We start from the raw sequence: 23752 nt of genomic DNA, 5'->3' as shown, positions 1-23752 counted from the left end.
CCTCATCCATGCCCTCATGGCTTTTGGTCTGTGGGTGAACCTACTAAAACTGGCCTCCCTGCCTCTAGCCACATGTCCTCAGGCCTTCTTCTCAGCGCTGCTAGCCAGAGGTTTTACGACTGAGATCTGAACATTCCTGTCCATTTTTCCAACCTTTCACTGGTTCCCCTTGGTCTTGGTCGACTAGATAAAATTCAATTCCTTAGCATGCTTTACAGGGAATTCTTATGATGTGGTCCCTGCCCAACTCTCTTTTATGGTAAGTCATTCTTCTAAGACAAGTTTATGCCACAGCTGAAATTCTGGACTATTTGCAATTACCCTCAAATATGCCTTGTTATTTTCGCTCCCATGTCTTTGTTCCTATGCCAGTTCTCCTGCCTCGAAGAGTGTTCCGACCCTTGTTTCCTTCTTTGTTTTTATTTATCATATAAGGCTCAGCACTAATGCCTTCTTCCCTGCAAAGAGTCTCTTAACCCTGCTTTGTGCCAACTCTGTGCCTTGTACCTCTGGCACAGTGCTCAGTCATGTTTCTGGATTTCTGTCTTCCCTGTTGGACAACTGCAGGCATTCAACAAATTTTTAGCAAGTCCCTTCTAAGAACTGAGCTGGATACAAAGAGAAGCATTCCTGCCTTTAAGGAGCTCACAGATTTCTGGAAAAGGCAGGTTAGTAAACCAATACGCATGACAGAATGTGATAAGAAGTAGAGTTGTGTCTTAAAGGACAAGTAAAATGATCAAGGTGGTAAAGAACTCTTGGGGCAGGAAGAAAGCACACTCAAAGGCACAGAGGAGTGGAGTAATCTAAGTCCTGGGGAAGGCATGAGGAAGGCGATCTAGCCTTGGTGGCAAGTACGGGTGTGGGACTGGAGAGGAAACACCACAAGGGAATGATGCACACAGAAAACTGTCTGAACTATGTCCCCAGGGCTATGGGGAACCACGGAAGGATCTGGGCTGGGGAGTACCGCGGTCCTTTTCACAGAATACAATATCACTCTTGCTGCCATGATGAAAGGATTGTTGGATGAAAGACAGATGAGAAGATGGGTTAGTCATCACCGCCCAGACTGACATTTATTCCTCTGGCAAGCACGTGCTTCATATGCTCTATAGGTTAGACTGCACACTAAGAGAAAGTTAGTTCTTCTGATTTAGGATCCCGCAAACCTTCCAGATACTCAGTGTATGGGTAGTGTGACAAATGAGCTGGTCATGAGCGTAAAAACGTTACAGATCATAATGGAAAAAGTGTCAACTTACCAATTTCCCAGTAACACTCTGTCCACCTTCATTCAGCCAGAACCCAGGAACCATGGCTGAGAAATAAGGGCCCCAGACGCCTGGTACGAAAATCGGGTCTTTGCTAATCTGGAAAGAAAGAGACAAGGTCTGTGAAAATATTGACCTTTAGGGCTAGAAGGAGCCTTCTCATCCTCCCATCTAGTGATTATATGACTATGGCATTTAGCTTCTTATTCAACAGCTTTCATGGGAGGGAAGTCACTCCCTCTAAAGCAGTGGTTCTCAACCTTTCTAATCCCGCGACCCTTTAATACAGTTCCTCAATTATTTTCGTTGCTACTTCATAACTGTAATTTTGCTACTGTTATGAATCGTAATGTAAATATCTGCGTTTTCCGATGGTCTTAGGCGACCCTGCTAGTGGTTCTCAACCTGTGGGTCGTGACCCACAAGTTGAGAACCACTGCTCTAAAGGAAGGACATGGCTTCATCTTTGGAAACCTTTCCAATAAATCCATTTAGATGCCAGATAGCAAAAGAGATCAGTTTGGGAAGAAAATAATGAAACATTTCCTTGCTGGCTCCCCCTCTATGGTGGACTGATTGTGAACACTATGCCCATTTTCCATTCATCCATGTACCCACCCCCTTTGCAATGTGGCCTTGCAGCTCCTCTCATTGAGTGGGGTCCCCTCCTCTTGAATCTGGGTCAGCCTGGTCATTTGTGGCCAACAGAATGAGGTAGAGGAGACACTGTGCCAGTTTTCCAGGCCTCACCCTCAAGAGGCCTGTGTGTTTCTCTGCTCCTCCTCTTGCTCCTCTACCTCTGCCATGAGAGCAGGCCCAGGCTCGCCTGCTGGATGGAAAGTCATGAACAGAGCTGCGTCAGCCCAGCCGTTGCAGGCGATGCTTCACACATATGAGAGCAAAAACAAGATCAGCAAACCCTCCTAGTCGACCAGTCGCTAACAAGCCCAGGTCACCAGAATCGCCCTGAGGGATGTGTGAACAAAAACACGTCCTATTGTACGTCACTAAGATGCTGTGTTTGTTTGTTACCTAGCATGTATGTGGTAATACATAACTGACACATCCCCTTCCTTCTACCTGCACTTAGTAATCACCCTACAGCATGCCATCTCCCTCTGTTGGGTCCTAGGGACACAGAGATAAATTAAAGTTCTTATTTTCAAGAAGCTGCCCATCTAGAGGGAGCTCCACAAGGAAATGAACAAACAAAACACAGTGTGGCCCAGCCGGTGTGGCTCAGTGGTTAAGTGTCGACTTATGAACCAGGAGGTTACGGTTTGACTCCCTGTCAGGGCACATGCCTGGGTTGCGGGCTCAATCCCCAGTAGGAGGTGTGCAGGAGGCAGCCGATCAATGATTCTCTCTCATCATTGATGTTTCTATCTCCCTCTCTGAAATCAATAAAAACATATTTTAAACACACACACACACACACACACACACACACACACACACACACGTACACAGTGTGGTCCACAGGCTGGTAGAGAAAAACATGAAAGGTGGAGGAGCACCGGGAGTGAGGAGGGAGGTGGTCCAGAGGTGGCTTCTTAGAGAATGGACGTGAGCTTAGACATAGAGGATTTCACCAGTTGAGGTGAAACAGCAGGTCTTCATAGAAGATTGTGGTTCTGCTGCTCAGTACGTCAGTGGGAGGCTCTGCCTGGCTCTGTCCAGGGAGCAAGTTCTGAGTGGACTCCTATTTGTGCTCAGATATTTGGAGTCACATGCTTCTCATCAGACATCCTGGGTAAGCAAGGCAGCAAAGACACAGCAGTATGCTTCCACAGCACTTCCCAACACTCCCAGGCCCTGCGCTCGTGGAGGACCCAAGCACAACTTGTTTTGAGGGAGAAAAAGAAAGCACATTTGTATATTTATGAGTGCTTTAATCCTCTGCAATCCACCTAAATATTTAAAAATATTTTCGTGAAAGCTGTTTGCATGCTGATGGCTATCTTGGCCTGGAGGCTGCTCTCTTAACCAAAAGAAGAGTTCATTCTGCTCTGCTGATGACAGGTGTCCGTACAGCACACTGGCTTCCCGGTAATAACGGTGCTGTTGGCAACAACAACTGCTAAGATTGAGTGGGTACTGATTAAAGATCTTATTTTAAGGACATTACAGGAATTAAATCACTTAATCCTCATAAAAGCCCTAAGGGAAGATTCTATCATTATTCCTATTTTACAGATGTATAAACTGAGGCAGAGAGTTAAATAAGATGCCCAACGTGATAAAAATACAAAGCATCCAGGCATCACACTCTACAGGTTCTAGATGCGGCTCTGCCAAAATATGGTCAGGATTTTAGGCTGCCATTGAATCCTTCCTTTGCCTTTCAAGGGCAGAAAGCAAGAGCTGTTAGAACCAACAGGCACTCACTCAAACAGAAGGAGCCTGGCCTTAAACACAAGTAGGTCAGGGAATCTTCATTTCTAAAAGACTTTTGATAGGTTTTCCCCAATACATTTGTGAAGAAACAAGGAGAGAGCATGATTAAGTCCAAGTCCTATCTTGATTCTATTCCCAGTGGCCATTCTAGCCAGTTCTGGTTTCTCTTTTTTATGGGGATTAAGTGATTTAATTCCTGTACTGTGCTCATAGGGGATCTCACACAAGGCAATCTTCCTGGGCCTCAGTTTCCTCATTTCCAAAATGGTAGGAATGATATGAATGTTGGAGAATTTTTATAAAGATTAAATAAGCTATCACATAAAAGAGTGGATCATTTGTGTTAAATACCAAGTAAACCTTAGTTCTCCTTGAAATATGGCATGTACGTGGGCCAGTCAGGTGACTGGGTTGAATGACCATATCCTTGCAACCATGCAAGGAGGTCTCTAGATTCTTCCTTGGCCTACTGAGTCAATATTCTTGATAATGAAGCAGATGAGGATATAGAAACAAAGCTTATATTTTCAGGTGGTATAAACTTGGAGCATTGTTTATTATGGGCAAGTTCAAATAAAGATCCAAAATTGCTTCAAAGAGCTAGAATATTAAGTAAAATACAAGAAGAAGATAGTTAACATTTATAGTTAAAATTTGCACGTCAAATATAGTGGCAATATTCTCTTTCATGATATTGCTTTTCATGGGTGTTGGTACATGGGTGTTCAATTTAGTACTATTACTGTATGCAGACATTTGACATATTCTTTATTTTTTTATTTTATTTTTTTATTGACATTTTTTTTATTGAGGTATTATATGTGTACATATCTTACCATTACCCACCCCACCCCACACCCAAACAAGACCACACCCCCCAGAGTTTTGCGTCCATTGTTTATGCTTATATGCATGCATACAAGTCCTTCGTTTGATTTCTTATCTCCCCCACCTCTCCCTAACTTTCCCCCTGTAATTTGAAAGTCTGTTTGATGCTTTACTGTCTCTGTATCTATCTTTTTGTTCATCACTTTATAATGTTCTTTACTATCCATAAATGAGTGAGATCATGTGGTATTTTTCTTTCATTGACTGGCTTATTTCACTTAGCATAATGTTCTCCAATTCCATCCAGGTTGCTGCAAATGATGAGAATTCCTTCTTTTTTATGGCAGCATAGTATTCCATTGTGTAGATGTACCACAGTTTTCTGATCCAGTCATCTGCTGATGGGCACCTAGGCTGTTTCCAAATCTTAGCTATTGTAAATTGTGCTGCTATGAACATAGTGGTGCATATATCCTTTCTGATTGGTGTTTCTAGTTTCTTTGGATATATTCCCAGGAGTGGGATTACTGGGTCAAGTGGGAGTTCCATTTTCAGTTTTTTGAGGAAACTCCATACTGTTCTCCACAGTGGCTGCATCAGTCTGCATTCCCACCAGCAGTGCACGAGGGTTCCTTTTTCTCCGCATCCTCGCCAACACTTGCCGTTTGTTGATTTGTTGATGATAGCCATTCTGACAGGTGTGAGATGGTACCTCATTGTTGTTTTGATTTGCATCTCTCGGATAATAAGTGACTTTGAACATGTTTTCATGTGTCTCTTGGCCTTCCTTCTGTCTTCTTTTGAAAATATTCTGTTTAGGTCTGTTGCCCATTTTTTTATTGGATCATTTATCTTCCTTTTATTAAGTTGCATAAGCTGCCTGTAGATGTTGGAGATTAAACCTTTATCAGTGATAGCATTTGCAAATATGTTCTCCCATGCAGTGGGCTTTCTTGTTGTTTTGTTGATCGTTTCTTTTGCTGTAAAAAAGCTTTTTATTTTGATGTAGTCCCATTTGTTAATTTTCTCTTTAGCTTCCATTGCCCTAGGGGCAGTGTCAGTGAAGAAGTTCTTTTGGCATATGTCTGAGATTTTGTTGCCTGTGGATTCCTCTAGTATTTTTATGGTTTCCCGTCTTATGTTTAAGTCCTGTATCCATTTGACATATTCTTTAATATAAGTAATTATTTAAACCCACAATGAAATAAAACATTCTGCACAGTACATGCCAGGCACTGAGATTGACAACAAGGCTGTAACAATAAGGAAAATAATAATAAAATAATAATAAATAATAATAACAATAATAATAAATGTGGCACAGTCCTTTCCTCAAGGAGCTCCTAGTCTGAGCAGGCAGACATAAAAATTACAACAAAATAAGCCAGCTGTTAGGTAAGGTAGGAGAGGAACATGGTATGAGCCCAAACTGCCTGGAAAAGACTGAGCACTTCCCAAGGTGGCCACCTCAGAGCTGGGACTGGAGGAGTAAGTGTTTCCTTAGGCAGAGAGGGAGGGGCATCTGGGCAGGAAGGGCTGTGTGGGCAAGGCTCAGAGCCATGAAGCTGAACAAGCATTCTGATTTTCATGAGGGCTTAGCTTAAAGTTCTGCAACTTACTTTAAATAAAAAAAAGCATACGGTTTGAAGGATGGGTGTATTTTAGCATCAACATACCCTTCTGCTTGTCAAAAAATCAATTTCTGAACAACTGTGGGCGGGGAAAAGCTTCAGTGAAACCACCCTCTAAGTCAGTCAATATCAATAGGGAAATAAGAATGAAATAATAAAAAGTAATTGCTAAAGTTATTGTGGGCTTATTATTGTGCCAAAGAAGCTTCCAGGCTCTTTAGAGACACTGGCACATTTTCTACTCGTGACAACCCAATGAGGTAGGTTCTATTGTTATACTTACTCCACCAAATGAAGATGACGGAGATTAAATAACTATTAAACAGTAGAGAAGGAAGTTCAGGACCCAAGCTATGAACTATCAACTTATTTCCTCCCTAGACCTCCTTCTCTTCATCTATAAAATAAATAAAATTGGACTAGAGATGTTTAACATCTTTTTTTTTTTTGTCTTCAAAATCCTCTAAGATTCCATAAAGTTGAGTCATTCCATCCCAGCTGGTCAAGCAGAACTCTCCAGCAAGCCATTTCTGCATGGACTCTGCCCCCACATGGCCTGGGCTCATGGGACTGCTCTCTGACCTGTGGCCAAGATTACTGCAGGTTTTTGTTTTTGTCTTTTTTTAGAATATATTTTGGTTGATTTCAGAGAGAAAGGGAGAGGGAGAGAGAGAGAGAGAAACATCAACAATGAGAGAGAATCATTGATTGGTTGCCTCCTGCACACCCCACACTGGGGATCAAGCCCAAAACCCAGGCATGTGCCCAAATCAGGAATTGAACTGTGACCTCCTGGTTCATAGGTCAACGCTCAACCACTGAGCCACACCAGCTGGGTACTGCAGGGTTTCTTGACTGTGGCCTTCATGGTTGTATGTAATGGCTACTATCTACAGTATCTTACATTAGCTGGGTAAATATTCCGCAAATATTTATTGGATACACACTAATTCAAACTACTGTTTTAAACATGAAAAGATGTAGAAACATTGGCCTCTGAGCCACGTAAGGGACATACTCCCTGTCCTCCTGACGTTTACAGTCTAGTAGGAGCTGGGGTGCAGCACTGGGCTGGGGAGTAAATCAGACATCCAGTGACTTGTGAGTGGACATCTGCATCTAGGCTTACAATTACCCTGCGAGGGTGTGGGGTTAAACCTCCGCAGCCCACTTCCAGCTGAAGAGACAGGTGTGGGGAGGGTCAGCAAACGGATCAGAGGTGGTTGAGCAGGGATTAGAAGCCTCTCTCCACGTGCTCCTGCCTCTTTTCATGCGTTCGCCCAACCTGCCTCCATGTGTGGATGCCACTGGCTGAGTTTCACCCAAAACCGAGTTACTGTGTTACTGTCGGCTGACTTTCCCTGCGGTGATAAAGCCCAGGCGCCTGCTCACACCTCCCTGGGGAGAGATGACTGGGCTCAGAGCAGGGAGCAACTCCAGCACCATCAACTTCTGCCCTCCCCGCCCCATCACCCGGGAGGTTGGCCTAAGCCTCTGGCAGGGGCAGGAGGCAGGCTCCAGGCGCCAGTGGTCCTGGGAGGGAGCAGGAGGTTTTGTTTTGAGTGCCTCCAGCCAGGTTGGGAATTTCAGAGGGTAGCCGCAAGCATGTGTGGGACCGAGTATTTCCGTGGTGGCTCATCTCTCTTTCCAAATGGACTGTGCTATCATCTTACTAGAAAAAACCATTTATACACATTCCAGCCAACTCCCTACTCACTACACAATACAGAAAGAGAGCACAGAGAATTCCATTTATGAATGGGGGCTCTAAGCAGTCACCTCCATGTCTGCACTTTCAGACACAAATGTAATGAATCATTTGCCTCTCCTACAAAAGAGTGAGCGCACGTGTAGAGCAGTGGATGTGGTTTAGTAGTGTTAGCATAGATAGACCTTGGAGTCAGACTAATCTGGGTTTCAATTCTGATATGCCATTTATTAGCCTTTGAGCCTCTCTGAGACTCAGTTTCTTCATCTAAAAATGGGGATCATCTTATCTACCAGAGTTCTATATGAGTCCTAAGTGGTATAACGTATACTGGAGGACATAAATGCTCTCCAGAAATGTGAAACAACGGACAGTTTAAATCTATTCCTTTATGGGACAATGGTAAGATATGGAGCCCAAAGTCTTTGGTTCGGTCCAGCCTCTAACCCTTGCTCGCTCTGTCTCTTTGGTAGGCTCTTCCTCCTCTCCCCTCCTGCATGCCTCATCTGTGCTCATCTCACTCATCTCATCTCCTGAGGGCAGCCCATCCGCTCCCATGTGTGTAATAATAATTTTTAGGCTGTGGAGTCCCAAATATTTATCCCAAACTCAGATCTTGCTCTTGGGTTCTATGTTGGACATTTGACCTGAATGTCTACTCAACATGTCTAAAATAGAGTTTGCCCTCCTTCCTCCTTGCCCTCCAACCCCCTCCCCTGGTTTTGGGGTTCCTGTCTCAAAGAATGGTACCCTATTTACCCATCTACTAGGATACCATTCTTGATTTTTTCATCTCTCTCTTCTGCCCACCATATGTCACATGTACTGTCACCTCTATTTTTCAAATACAGGTTCTTCTGCTTCTCGCCATTGCCACTATAATAGTCCAGCCCTGTATCACCTCTTGGTTGGATTATTGCAACAGTGATTAAGGTGGTGTCCCTGACTCAAATATTGTCCTCCACCCTGCACCCCTGCACAAGTCTGGCTCAGAGCCTCCAACTTCCATACCTCCAGCACAACGATTGTTCCAATACATACACCTAATTATATCATTTTCCCCACTTAAGCCCTTTAAATGTTCCCCATGACACGAGAATGTTCTGATCTGGCTTTTATCTACTTGTCCGGCCTAATCACACATGTTATAATTTCCCCATCCTTTGCACCCATTGTTTTTCACTGTAGCAAGCCCATCGCAACCTAGGAAATCCCCCAAGTGTCTCATTTTCTTTCTCATCTCTGCATCCTCATAAATTCTCCTCCCTCTATCTCAAAGGCATTCCCTCTCACCGTCTGCTGACTAACCCTCACATGCCCTTCAGCTCAAAGTCACTGCTCTGGGAAGCTTTCTCTAAGCCAGGGGTGGGGAACCTTTTTTCTGCCAGGGGCCATTTGAATATTTATAACATCATTCGTGGGCCATATAAAATCACCAACTTAAAAATTAGCCTGCTATATTTGATCAACCATTTAACTAACTCACCCCTAATACTTTGTCAGGGCCAGACCAAATGATTTCGTGGGCCTTATATGGCCTGCTGGCTGGATGTTCTTCCCCTCCATTACCCTCCTCCCCCACTCTAAACCCTGACTTCTACCCCAATGCTGGGTTAGGTGCTCCTCCCTACATCTTCCCTTAACTCTCTGTACTTCCAAACTGTAGGCTGTCAAAACACATGTTATGTGTGTAAGTGTATGTAACATGTACTTAATATGTAATATGTATGTAATACCCTTTATAACCTGAGGCACCACACAAATGCAGGGCATAGCTAAAATTCTGACTAACAGAGCAATGTCCCTAACATTACGACCAATACTAGAATATCACACATGTCCAGTCACCTGTAAGTGGTGAGTGGTAATACCATTCAGGTTCCCGAGCTTTTCCTCACCTCTGTTTGGAGGTTTTTGAAATGTTAAGATTCCTCCAGTAACAGGTTTGCCCTTCTTAGAAACCCAATCTCTTTATTTCTGTTGGAGCAAAATAAGAACAATAAAACCTGCTCACAGAGAAGTCCTGGGGCTTGGCTGGGTGAGCGGGCAGGAGGGTACTGAGCAGGTCTGTCACCCCCCTCCAAAGAGTCCCCAAATTTGGGATAGAGGGAGGCAGTCAAATAGTGTTTGCAATGTCCTGAATTATTCTCAAATTTTTCTGGATTCCTCAAACCCTGGAAACCTTATTCATCATTCTATTCCACAATAGACATGGAATCCACACGTTTCTCACTCACTGATAATAAATGCACCCAATGCTGCTTTGCAAGAGAGACTGAATAGCCAAGAGAACTTTGAGGCCTTCCTAAAGTTTTCCCAAACTTTCCTTCCCCTGCGGACAAGGAGCTGCACTTGGTCTCCCTGTGCACATGCCCGACTGGCTCCAGCGAGCTCAGACTGGCTTTCAGCTTTGAAAGCACCAGGAGCCTTATGACTCCAAAGATGTGAAATCTTATCCTGCATTTTTTTCACAGCCCAAACAAGTCATCGTAGGTAAACAGTTATTGGTCTCTTCTGTAGATTCTGTAAGGGAGGAGGCCGGGGGGGGGGGGGCAGGGGCGGGTAAGGGAGGGAGCCAGTGAGGAGGAAGGCTACTCTGTCTAGGCAGTATGCATCAGCGTGGATTCTTGGCTCTGTTGCTCTGATGTCACAGAGTGAGTTGGTTCCTCAGCGTCAGAATCATATCTTCTCTTTCTGTTACATCACCCAGGAGTGAGCATGGTACCAACTGTTAGGTGGTTCTTAAACCCAGCCTGGCCCACACCCTGTTTTGATTCTGCATTAGCTGTTATGAAAAGCAGCTCCTTCTTCCAGGCCTCAGGGTGCAGTTAAGCAGATGCCTGGGGGCAGCCCCACACCCAGGCTGACCAGCAGGTGCAGACAAGGTTGACATAGCCTTCTCCTTTGCAACAAGTGCATGGCACCCTATTACACAGCGCCTCCACCAGATACCCGATTTTTCCTGTTAAATCACAGACACTGTCTCTTCCTGTTCTGTCTCTCTGTTTCCCCTGTTGTGACCTTTTGCTTTGATACCAGTGTCTGGCCTCAGATATCATCTCATACATATCAGACCTAGAATTCCTGGTTTGACTCTCAATGTTCTATATTAACTTGATGTGTGACCATGATCCTTGGTGTGTTCATTCTTGACTTTTTTAGATTTGTACAGATTGAACTTGACACAGTCTATCATAGGCCTTGGTACAGTGCCTGGCACATTTAGTGACCCAGAAATACTTATACAGCCTGTGTTAATATCATCACCTCCATCCTGGCCAAGGCGTACTTCTTCTTTATGGATTGGAGTACATGTGGGCATTTAATTTTAAAAAGAAAACGGAAACCATCTTGACTAGAATTCTAAAGCGGGGTCTAGAGGTTGTACCGGCTCTAGGGAATCGACACTATCACCCAGATGGGTTGATTTCTCATTGTAAGATCTGTGGCTTGGAATAAGGAAAACCAGAGGGGTTTCCCCTGTTAAAAACATATCGTATAAAGGCAAAGAGAGCCTTGGCTGATGTATGCCAGGGCATCTTCTCAGGAGAGTCCGAATTTCCGTGTCTCCACATCCATCATTGCCTTTTGGAAGTGCTCCCCACAGAACCCATTCCTGCTCCCCAGGTTTAGCACTGGATTGTGGGACATGCCCATCCAGGTCTAGACCTGAAGAATCATCATGGGCAGAACTCTCTATCCGTTTCTGGCCTAATCGAAGATGACAGGCTATGTCGGCTGGACGAAGAGGATGAAACTCTGCACAGACACTTGGGTAGCTCCCTTACTGAGTGGCTGCAGAAGTGCTATACGCTTAGCAGTGTTTATGGAATGTCAGCTGAGGTGCTCAGGGTGATGGAGTTTATCTTACACCTGCTCCATAAGGAAGGAAACTGATGAGAGTGTTAACATGTAGGGATGGTTGGGTGGGAAGGGGTCAGGAAAGAGGGATGGAGAAAGAGGATGTGAAGCCCAACATTCTCTGGCTACCTACTGTGTGGCCAGGGACAGTACATCCAAGCAGACGGATGCCCCCCTCTGCCCTACCATTCTGGACGAGGCCAGTGTGCCAGGGAGCCACTGCCATCAGCTGGGGTGACACATGCTCTGAAGCCTTCTGCCATCTCCATGTGGGACACTTGCACACACAGTCCCCTTCCTAAGGTGCTGGGCAAGCCTGCGTTACACCCAGTTTTGATGGAGAAGGAAACCGAGCTTCAGAGACATTAACTCAAGTTCCCAGGCTTACCAACAGGGAAAAACCAAGATTTAAACTCAAATATGACTCAAGAGTTCATACCCTTCCCAAGACACTTTTCTCTTTTAAGAGAAAACAAGGTTGTAAAAATGAGAAGCAAGGACACACGAGGTGGATAGCACCTTCTTTAACATTGTCCTGGAGTCAGCCCAGCTCCTCCTGTGCCCTGAATGGAATACATCCCTTGCAATTTTCTAATACGACAGAGAAGGAAGGAGGGAGAAAGGGAAGGAGGGAGGGAGGAAGGGGGAGATTGAGAGAGAGAGAGAGAGAGAGAGAGAGAGAGAGAGAGAGAGAGAGAGAGAGAGAGAGAAATATCTAGGGACATCTTTCCCCTCTTCTCCACATTAAATAGCAGTTCTTTGAGAATGTTGAGACTCATGTTAAAGAAAAAAAAGAAACAACTTACATTTTGTTTTCCCATGTAAATGAGTTCCTATAAAAGAGAAATGGCTTGTAACACAGAGGCAGGGACTAACAGAAGAAAGGCGCTCAGAAAGTAAGTGGGTCTGGGAGGCTTTGCCCTCCGCCTGTACTCCTATAAAAGACCAGGCTAATACTTCAGATATGTAAACACTGCAGAAGAATCAGAAACAAATGAAATGATGGCTTTAGACTAACAGTGTTCAGCTGTGGGCAATGGCCAGGAGGCAGCTTTTGTTATGAATAGATCATCTGCGTGTGAAGCAGGCCTGATTTTCACCCCTGGCTTAGGCTCTCCAGCTTATGAGAATGTATCCTTGCCCATCTGGACTTCCTTAGAAAAAGGAATGGGGGGAGGGAGACAAAAGCAGCGATCTGTAAAACACATGACACCATGTAGGACAGGGTTACAGTTCTGTGAGAGCAGTTTAAATAGAGTTTCAGTGTTATTAATCAGTAATGGATTTAGCTCACAATGTAACAAATGACAATTATAATGGCTTCTAGTCCTTTTTTAGAAAGGCATTACAAATGAACATAGGAGGGAAGGCAGCTCACATATGTCAAGCACCTACTACGTGCTGATTAGTTGCTACACATTCTTACGTGCGTCTTCATGATGCTCTTGCCATTTCCTCCAGTTTACAGAGAAAGAAAAGGAGACTCAGAAATGTTCAAACGGTCATACAGTTTCATTTGTTTGCATGTAGCTTTCCAGTTTTCCAAGCATCATTTATTGAAGAGACGATCTTTATTCCAACGTGCATTTCTGGCTCCTCTGTCAAAAAGTATCTGTCCATATATGTGTGGTTTGATAGCTGGGCTATCGGTTCTATTGATCTGTGTATTTGTTTCTCTGCCAATACCATACTGTTTTGATTATCATAGCTCTGTAGCTATAAACAGATTTTGTAACTTAGAAATCCACACATGAAACCTGTATGTTCCTGTTGACCAATGTCACCACAATAAAATTTAATTAAAAAAAAAAGAAATGTTCAAAGCCATGCTGGTGGTCACACAAGTGCAAAGTGGTAGAAGGGGGGTTTGACCTGGGTCTGTCGGACTCCAATGCCTCTTCCTAGTGTACCTGGCTGTCTCTTGCTACAGGGGAACCAGGAAAGCCAAATGAACACAAGGAGATCAGTGGAACCAGCCCTTCCCAGATGTTTACTTTTGCTTTGGGTTTACAGAGAAGGGCCTATGGGTGCCTGCAAGGGTAAGGGCGCTGCATACGGGTGCTCTTACTAAGCAACCCCAACCTGGCTCTAGAGATTGGTGTCTTCTCTGGGGTCCTGCCCGCCCCCACCCCCCGCCCCCTGTACTCATCATGCCAATCTGAGACAAGAGCAAATGAAACTGGCCCTCAGGGCCAGCCAGCCTGGCTTCTGGGATGTGTGAATTCTGGCAGAACTCTCGGTGAGCTGATACCCTCTGTGTGCTGTGGGCTGATTCACCCTTGGCCCAGCAATTTGAGAATCTGGCTCTCACCTGAGGGACAGATGTCAGAGTTAGGAGTAAGAGCTATTTTTCCAGTTCACTGGCCTGCTCCCATGGGGTGGTGACTGAACATTTGGCCACGATGGGAGGAGACACCCCTCCATGCCTGCCTCTGGGGGATACAGAGATGGGTGCACTGGTTAATGAGGCTGGGGTTTGGTGACGCTGCTTCCCGGAAACAGACTGGTGCCATGAAGAGAGGAGTTTGGGTTCAGCTAAGTCAGAATGACGGCTCCAGGCAGCAAGAGACGAGACCCTGGTGAACCTTGGTTCCCTCCCACATGAAAGACAGGCAAGGGTGTTCACCTTCCAGAGTGTTCGGGAGGATGAGAGGCGATGCAGACAAAGCCCTGACATACCGCTTGCCTACAGCCATCAATGAGAGATGATTATTTAGCTTTCTGGACTCTTACTTTTTTAAGACAGGAAATATTTAATCTATACTTTTCTGAGTCCCGAGTACAGACAGATATGGTTAGTCCTGGTGAGGTGCAAATAACACAGGTTCCATTAGAGGGTGGGGATGGCTGCAGATGCAGTAGGTTTTAGGTGGAAAAAATCTCAGTCTCATTTTTGAGGTCAGACCAAGAGGATTGCTTGGATCTCAAATTGTGTTCCTCATGGGTTGATGGTTAAAAATATGTTTATACTTGAGGCATTTCTGTTAATTGAGGCTCTGCACTCTTTTCTTAAGACTTTACATAATAGCTGCCTTCTAGGGTTGAGGGCTATGACTGAGACCGTGCATGCTAGCACCTGTGTGGTTTCTGATACTGGGTAGGTTCCTACCCTGGGGAAGGAGAGGAGGCCCCAGGAAGCATCGGGGCCTATTGAGAATCAAGCTTCTCCAGAAGAGTAAACCTTTAATTGAGCACCTACTATGTGTCAGGCCCTGGGGAAACAGAGATGAAAATGATACTGTCCTAGTTCTAGTTCTCAATGTGGTTAGAATGTCTGATGGTGAATCCAAGAATGGCAAGATACTCTGATAAGCACCTCGATAAAGGGATAAGTTCTTAGTACGAAACAGCTTGAAGAATGTGTTCTGCTCTGGCTAGAATACAGAATATACAATAATTATAACAAAAATCACACTAATGTTGAATTGGCTTATGCTGTGAGCAAAAGACTGTTAGTGGCCTCACTTGCACTATTTTGCGTAGTAATTATTACAGGCCTGTAAGATAGGTAGCTCTATCCCCATTTTACAGATGAGAGACCTGAGGTTTAGAGGGGTTATAAAACTTGCTCAAGGTCAGACAGCTATGGAGCAGGAGATGCAAAAATAAAATGTCAAACCTATGAATGGAAGGTCACGTAGGGGTCAGATCATAAAGGTCCCTTCAGGACACGCTAAGGAGTAGGAATTTTTTTTCTTGAAGGCAATAGGGGAAATAATTTCCACTTATGTTTTGGTTGCTTTGTAGCCAGAAGCCCACAAACCCACTGCTGCCCCCTCTCAAACACAGTCGGGATTATCAGAGGCTGCACTTGCACAGCGGTTGCTACGGTTTGTTTTGGTTCACGACTGAGCGCATAATGAACGATAATCGTCTGTTATGTTGCCCGAAAGTTCTTGTGGTCACAAGCTACGTAAGTGCTCCACACAGAGCCGGGCCTTCCCTGGCCTTCGGAGCCTCCAAGCTCCAGATCAGCCTCAGGGTGTATAAGCATGTGTGGTTTCTCCTATTGTGCTAAGTCAACAGTTCCAGGCAGGAGAAGTCTTTGCCTCAAACGTGATTCTCCAGAAAGGCCTTCGCTGCCTCACCTCATTCAATCCATTTGTCCTTCCCCAAGCTGCCCTTTCTACCACCTGTTGCCCCTCCAGGATTCAAATGTTCCACACCTGCTACTCTGACCTGGACATTTAAACCCGCTGACCAGCCCAGGCAGAAAAGCCAAGCAAAAATGGTGATCCTTGGAAAACTCATTATATTTCCCCTTCTCTCCTTCTCTCTTCCCTTCTCCCCCTCTCTCCACTGCTCTGCTCAGGCAGGACTCCCTTTCCATTCTGGTCTTCAGGGATTAACCCAGTTGCTCCTTCCGTCGATCCTCTTGGATGGGTTCCTTTTAAGATGTACCCAGCTGCCTCCCTGGTGCTGGACCCACACACTCCTTGGCCTTTTCTTTAGACTGTTCCCAAAGAAGCACTCACTTTTTGCTTTCTTATGTCAGGTACAATAGTCAAGCTCAGCCTCTTTCCTTAGTCCTTACCTTCAACTCTTTCCATCTCTGTTTTATATCCTCAGTGTGGCTTTTAACACTAGTTTTATAACCTTTTAGCAAGTCCTCCATAGGTGGGCTGGTCTCTTCCAAAAGTCCCAGGAAAGGAAGACCCTATAGTAAGTGTGTGTTACATGTGCCTAGAGCAGAGAGTGCACAGGGTGAGAGAGGAGGTGGCCAGGGCTGGCCAGGGCTACATGAATCGGCCTTCACTTTCTCAGCAACAGGGAGTCATCAAAGGCTTTTGGGTAGAGTCCCAACTCAGGAATAAGTAATCAATTTCTGGACCCTACACATTCAAATATTGGATGTTAACTAATATTAAATGAAATCCCTTTTGAAATGGGAAGTACATATAGGATTAGAATCACTATAAAGTATTTAAAACTACTAAGATATTTTTACCAAACTGCCTATTTTATGCTAACCAACTTCCCTCAGTTATTCACCAATAAACATATATATATCCTTCCTCAGGCTTTCAACTCTGACTTTCTTATGTAAACTTTTAAGTCTGCCACTATACCCAACAGCTCTCCAATGCAATACTGGAATTCTGAACCCTCTGGTCACACATTAAGACAATCCTTTATGATTATCCTTCTCTTAATTCAGGATAATCACTTTCAATACTTCATGGACAACATATATAAATGGAAAGACAGTGGCATGAGATGAATGGCCAACTTTAAGGAGAAAATGAAATAAGCAATTATTCCATTTAGGAGAGTATATATACCTGGCTTCGGTTCAAATAAATGTGAATCTTTAGGAGCAATGTCTAATAGCCAGTGGCAGAATCTTCTGTGTTTGACGCATATGTTAAATGACCAGTGGACGGCATGAGGTGCCCAGAGGATGTAAGAATAACACCGCCGTGACCTCTATAAATTTTATGAGGGGTATGAGAAGTAGCTAGATTTTTGGTTCAGTTTAAAAAATAATTTGCTAACTTTCATTAGTTCAACAAATACTTATTAGTGACCCTCCATTCATTTGTACATTCATTTACTCATTCAATATTGAATGTCTAAGTCCACAATGGTCACTGCCCTCATGAGGTTCCAGTGACAGAGCTCAGTGGTTATGGAATGGGACTGTCAAATAAAATAATCCTTAATGGTTATGCAAACACAGGCTACTGAGCATCTGCCCTGTATGCTATAGAAGATAATTTGCTCAATTTCTTAAAGGAGGGTCATATATATCTATATCTATATCTATATCTATATCTATATCTATATCTATATCTATATCTATATCTATATATATCTATATATATTTATACACACATGCACACACACTCTAGAGGCCCAGTGCACGAAATTCATGCACAGGTAGGTTCCCTAGGAACCTGGCCAGTGATCAGGGCCAATCTGTGGGGCAACCAGTGGGACAATCGGGGAGCCCCTGCTGGCACCTGCCTTGGCTGGCCTTGGGGTCTGTGGGCTGGGGGCAGCTCCTGTGTTGAGCATCTGCCCCCTGGTGGTCAGTGCGCATCATAGCGACCAGTTGTTCCACCATTCAGTAGATTTGCATATTAGGCTTTTATTATGTAGGATATATAGGATATATATACATATATCTCCAGCAAATAACATGCTCACTGGAGAAATTTTGGACACATTCTCTCTAGCATCAAGAACCAGATGAGATTGCTTTTTATTATTTTATGATCCTAACTGCTTAACATAATACTGAAGGTCCTGACAAACATAATTAGACAAAAATTACCAACAACAAAGGTATAAAGAAGGGGAGAAAGACAAAATTTGCAGGTGATATAATCTTGTAGATAATGCTCATACCGTCTCCTCTGCTTGGACCACCCTTTTTTTTCTCACCAGAGTATCAGAGTTCAATATCACTGTCTTATAGAAGCCTTCCCTGACCACCCAAACCACATTAGATCCTCTAGCTCTATAGTTTAAACATCACTGTAAAAGATATAATGTATGCAGAGTGTATAACACATATACATTTTAAAATTTAATAAGTAAGGGTGTTTACCAAGCTTAGGGGAAATAAGATCAATTTTTAAAAATTAAATGGATTTCCTGAATCAAGAACTAACCAAATAGGAAATATAATAGAAAACTAGATGCAAGTCATAAAAACAATTTAAAGTTGACTGTACAGGAATTTGATCTGTGCTTTAATCTGTGCTCCTTTGATATACATAAATTAGAGTACAGAAATAAACTAATACATTTTATTTTTATTTACTGTCACTTCTTTTCACAAAAGGCATGGTTGGCTAAACAGTGACACACACGCCCCCCCGCCCCCCCCCCAAAAAAAAAAGTACCCATTTCCAAATTCCTACAACCCATGAATATCACCTTATGTGGCAAAAAAAAAAAAAAAAAAAAAAAAAAAAAAAAAAGGATTTTGCCAATGTGATTGAATGAAGGATCTTGAGATGAAGAGGTAATCCTGGATCATCCAGGTGGGCTCTAAATTCAATCATAAGTGTCCATATAAGAAAGCTGCAGAAGGAGACTGACCACAGAAGAAGAGAAGGTAATAAGACTGTGGAGGCAAAGATGAAAGTGATGTGGCCACAAGCCAAGGCAGGCTGGCAGCCATCAGAAGTTGGAAAAGGCAAGGAACACACTCTCCCCTAGAACCTTCAGAGGGAGTAAGGCCCTGCTGACATTTGATCTCGACTTAGTGAAACTGGTTTTGGACTTCTTGTCTCAGAACCTTGACAAAATATATGTGTATTGTTTTAAGCCATCAAGTTTCTAGTAATATGTTACAGCAGACATAGGAAGCTAATACAAAGGGTTTAAGATATTAATACACCCCTTCCCAACACACACACACACACACACACACACACACACACACACACACACACAACTATTATGGTAACACATAAGTAGAATAGAATCTGTTATGTAAGGTAATGAAAAGAAGAATAGAAATATGACAAATAGAGGCTCAGTATTCAACTTCAGTGTTAAATTTCAACTCTGAGTTTCCTGCCTTCCAGGTTCAAAATATATATATTTTGATTATAGAGATTTTATTCCTGGAAAGAAGAAATTATACGAGGTTCAGATTAAACTTCACTTTTCTAACTATATGAATTCTAAAACAATTTCTCCACTGGGACTTTATGTGGGATACAATGAGTGACATATTAATTCATAAGCATGATTATAGCAAATATAGGCATAATCTTCACATGGCTATTCCTTGTTCATTATTTTAAAATTTTCTATTCAAAAATAACTTCAGTCTCACAGAAAAGTTACAAAAATAGTACAAAAAATCTGTATACACTTCACCAAGATTCTCCCAATGTTTTGCATAAGCATTATACCTATATAAATATATATACACACACACAACACATTATGTACGTGTGTTTATGTCTATAAAATTTTTTTTCTGAAATATTTGAGAGTAAGTTGCATATCTAATTCCCATTTACTCCTAAATACTTCAGTGGGTATTTTAAAAAAGGATACTCTCTTCTGTAACCATAGCATAGTTATTCAGAAAATAAACAATGATACCATTATACTATTTCATCTATAGACCTTATTCAAATGTCATCAATTGTCCACAAAATGTCCTTTACATTAAAGGAAAAAATAATGTTTCTCCCATCTAGGATCCAATTCAGGATCACAGAATGCCTTTAGTTGCCATGTGTCTTTAGTCTCCTTCAACCTGGAACCTTTCTTCAGTCTTTATCTTTTATGACCTTGATATTTTTGAAGAGTACAGTTACTTCATAGAATACCTCTTGATTTGGGTTTCTGACATTTCCTCATGACTAAACTCAGATGAGGCATTTTGGACAGGACTACTGAAAAAGTAATAATGTGCTTACATGGCTATTTCTTAGAGAGATCTCTGATAAGATCCAAAGGCGAAACATTTAATCCTATATAATAAAAGTCTAATATGCAAATTGACCAAATGAAGGAACAACTGGTGGAATGACCGGCCACTATGATGCGCACTGACCACTAGGGGGCAGGCGCTCAATGCAAGAGCTGCCTCCAGCCCACAGGCCCCAGGCCAGCCAAGGTGAGTGCCAGCGGGGGCCCCCTGATCACCCAGCCAGTCGCCCCACAGATTGGCCCTGATTGCTGGCCAGGCCAGGCCTAGGGACCCTACCTGTGCACAAATTTCGTGCACCGAGACTCTAGTTTTTACATAAAAACATAGCTGACAGTAGTAACCAAAAAGTTTCTCTCCTGTAAGTTTAGTCTGTCCCAGGAATGCCTGAGACCTGTTGCTCTCCACCCAGAGGTCTCTGCTCCCTGGGCAGGGGCTGATCAGGGAAGATGAGGTCAGACCTCTAGGAAGTCTCTATTGCATCCACTCAGCAACTGTGGCATTTTCACGGCCAACTGTGCCATTGGTTTTATTTTCTAAACATATTTCAAATATTTCCACATTTCTCCATCTCCCCCCCCCCCCCCCATAATTCAAGATAAGTAACCATGATTTCATCTCTCACCCAGATCTCCTTCTGTCTGGTCTCCCAGCATCCACTCTGGTCTCTCTCCAATCTGTTCCCCAAACTGCATTTATTTTAATCCTTTATAAATCCAATTATGTGACCCACCGAGCTTAAAACTACTCCATTTAAGATGAAAGACCCAATCCTTTATAAGCCTTATAAACCCAGCATGTCCTACCCTTTTGGCTTCTCCAGCCTTAACTTGTATCACTCCTCCCACCTGCACCTCTCCGCATCTAAACAAAGTATCTCAGTTGCAATGTCACTGCTTAGAGAAGCCAACCACCCAAACTCATGTAGTTTCATTTGGCTTTATGCTGCCATACTCATTGTTCATCTGCTTCACAGAACCTATAGATCACACATACAGAAGAGTATATTAAACATACATGTGGCTTGGCTGGTGTTGCTCAGTGGTAGAGTGTCAACCCAGGAACTGAGAGGTCACGGATCAATTCCCAGTCAGGGCACATGCCTGGGTTGTGCCCTCGGTTCCCAGCGAGGGGTGTGCAGGAGGCATCCCATTGATGATGTTTCTCTGTCATTGATGTTTCTATCTCTCTATCCCTCTCCCTTCCTCTCTCTCTAAAAACAAACACCCATGTGCATTTTATTTATTTATTTATTTATTTATTTATTTATTTATTTTTAATGTATTTTATTGATTTTTTACAGAGAGGAAGAGAGAGAGATAGAGAGTTAGAAACATCGATGAGAGAGAAACATCGATCAGCTGCGTCCTGCACACCCCCTACTGGGGATGTGCCCGCAACCAAGATATATGACCTTGACCGGAATCGAACCCGGGACCCTTGAGTCCGCAGGCCGACTATCTATCCACTGAGCCAAACCGGTTTCAGCCCATGTGCATTTTAAAGACAGATAATGAGTATGGATGTATCCTTCAATATAGAATACTCCCTAAAGCCCCTCTGGAAGGCTTCTTTTTTCCTCAGCAACCAGCAACCCCAGCCATGTAATTAACCAATGTCTTGATATTTGTAGAAAATATTTCCTTGTTTGTCTTTCTAAGTCTAGAGACTATATTATAGGTTCGTAAAATGTATTTTTCTTTTATGCCTCTTTTTGAATTTTATATGAATAAAATAATGTGTTTTTTTTCATATCTTATTTCTTTCACTTAAAATAGTTTGATTCATTTATGTTATCCTATCTTGCTGTATTCCCTTTGTTTTAAGTATGTAGGCCACTGTAGGAATATAATACAATTCAGTTATTCATTCTATTATTGATTAAAATTTGGGTTGATTCGAATTTGGGGCTACTATGTAAAGTAATGCAACGAATATTCTTATACTTGTCTCTGGGTACGCACAGGTACACAGGTATAATAATTCTCCAGGTTTTTACCTACGAATGGAATTGACGGTACATGCATATTCAAATTTATCAGACAATGCTTTGCTGTTTCCCACAGTGATTGCTCCACTTTACACTCCCCGCAGCAGGGTATGAACCTAAAGCACTCATCAAGGTCTGTAATGATCTGTACCCTGTGCTTGTCCACTTAATACCCACCTCCTCCACTGCCTGTAAGTCAGGTCTGTGCCTACTGTGGCTCACCGTTCTCACTCCAATGCCTGGCACACAGTAGTTGCTCAAAAACAATTGGCTGAAACACAGAAGGGACACTGGATAAGAAAGCTGAAGTATTTTGGATGTCAACACAGGTCTATCTGACTTCAAAACCAGGTCTTTGCTACCACACTGTATTTTCCTTTTCTCAAAGTGGTGGTAATCATTTGTATCCTACTTATTCATTCCCAATGTAATGGCAGCAATCAAATGAGATTACAGATGTCAATCCAACAAACACAGAGTACATATTAAGTGTCCACCAATGTTCCACTGCTATGTGCCTGGACCCAAAGGTCCACAGATGGGGCATGTGAAAGATGACTGTCAATGGCAAATGCTCTGTGAATGGATGTGGGCTAACATTACTTTGCAGAGGAAAATGTGGGTTTCAGGTATCATTCAGGGAAAAACCAGGGAGACCAATTAATGCTTTCAAGTCTGATCTGCACTTGTGTCCCAAATCATGCACCAGCACAAACAAAAGAAGCTTCCTCCAAGCCCTGGTCAGAACAAACATCTAAAACAATTTCACCCAGGTGGCATCATCTTTCATCTGTGCCCGGGCTCAAGGAAGGGCTGAGCAGAGAGCTGGACTCAACACTGCACTGTGGTTTCAAGTGTAAATTCTGACTTCCTATTTACACGGAAAGATCTGAGGCCTTTGTGGTTTCCTGTTGCGTCCTGGTGTGTCTATGCTTTTGGTTTCTGGGTTTGTCTGTAGAAGGCTGCAAATGGCATGTCTCACTACATCCCTTCATCTTGCTTTGCATAAGAAAATAAGCATTCAAAATCTCTAATTGTTGGCAGGGTCTAGCAGGTACTCTATCCAAGTCCCATCTGTTTGTCTATCCAAGACAGACTTTGAAAGGATAGCAGGGCATGACGAACTGTCCAGCTTGACTGACTTCATCTTACACTAATTTTACATTCACTCATTTCACTCTTACCTTCACCAAGGGAAAGTCTAGAGTTCCTTTCATGTACAAGGTGCTCTGCTAGGCACTGAGGAAACAGTGATGGAAAGATGTACTCGCTCCTCCGAAGGAGCTTAAAGCCGTTGTTCTGAAAGTTCCTGATTAGAATCATTTGGGCACATGTTAAAATGACAGATTCCCATATGCTCCTTCCCAGCAAGACTTATTGACTCAGACCCTGTGGGAGTAAGACCTGCGGAATTACACTTTTAAGGAGTTCCCAGGTACATTTTATGCACATTGAGTGAGAACCACTGTCTTGCATCTCTGGAGAATTGACAACCACAACAGGGACTAGGGACAGGATTAGGAGCCCTTCCGGTGATGAACCAGACTTTCCCCAGCTGCAGGAGCCTCTGATTTGAGTAAATGAAGATGGACTGACTAAGGATGCATCGGGGTTTGCTCATATCTGTATCTGAGTCGTGGTCCTATCACTCACTAGCTGTGG

General features: G+C 43.3%; 1 protein-coding gene across 4 annotated transcripts in view; it reads right to left on the bottom strand.

Moving 5' to 3' along the window:
* The window catches only part of FGGY (FGGY carbohydrate kinase domain containing), a 398594-nt gene that overhangs the window by 136691 nt on the left and 238151 nt on the right, over positions 1-23752 (bottom strand). For all 4 annotated transcript variants that reach the window (XM_028142287.2, XM_054720996.1, XM_054720995.1 and 1 more), the window contains exon 9: positions 1266-1373. In XM_028142287.2, coding sequence (XP_027998088.2) covers positions 1266-1373 — 108 coding nt within the window. The remainder of the gene's footprint in view (positions 1-1265; positions 1374-23752) is intronic.

This window comes from Eptesicus fuscus, chromosome 9 (assembly GCF_027574615.1).
Source record: "Eptesicus fuscus isolate TK198812 chromosome 9, DD_ASM_mEF_20220401, whole genome shotgun sequence".
Classification (NCBI taxonomy): Eukaryota; Metazoa; Chordata; class Mammalia; order Chiroptera; family Vespertilionidae; genus Eptesicus; species Eptesicus fuscus.
Note: the sequence above shows the minus strand (reverse complement) of the source record. Positions and strands in the feature narration are given on the sequence as shown.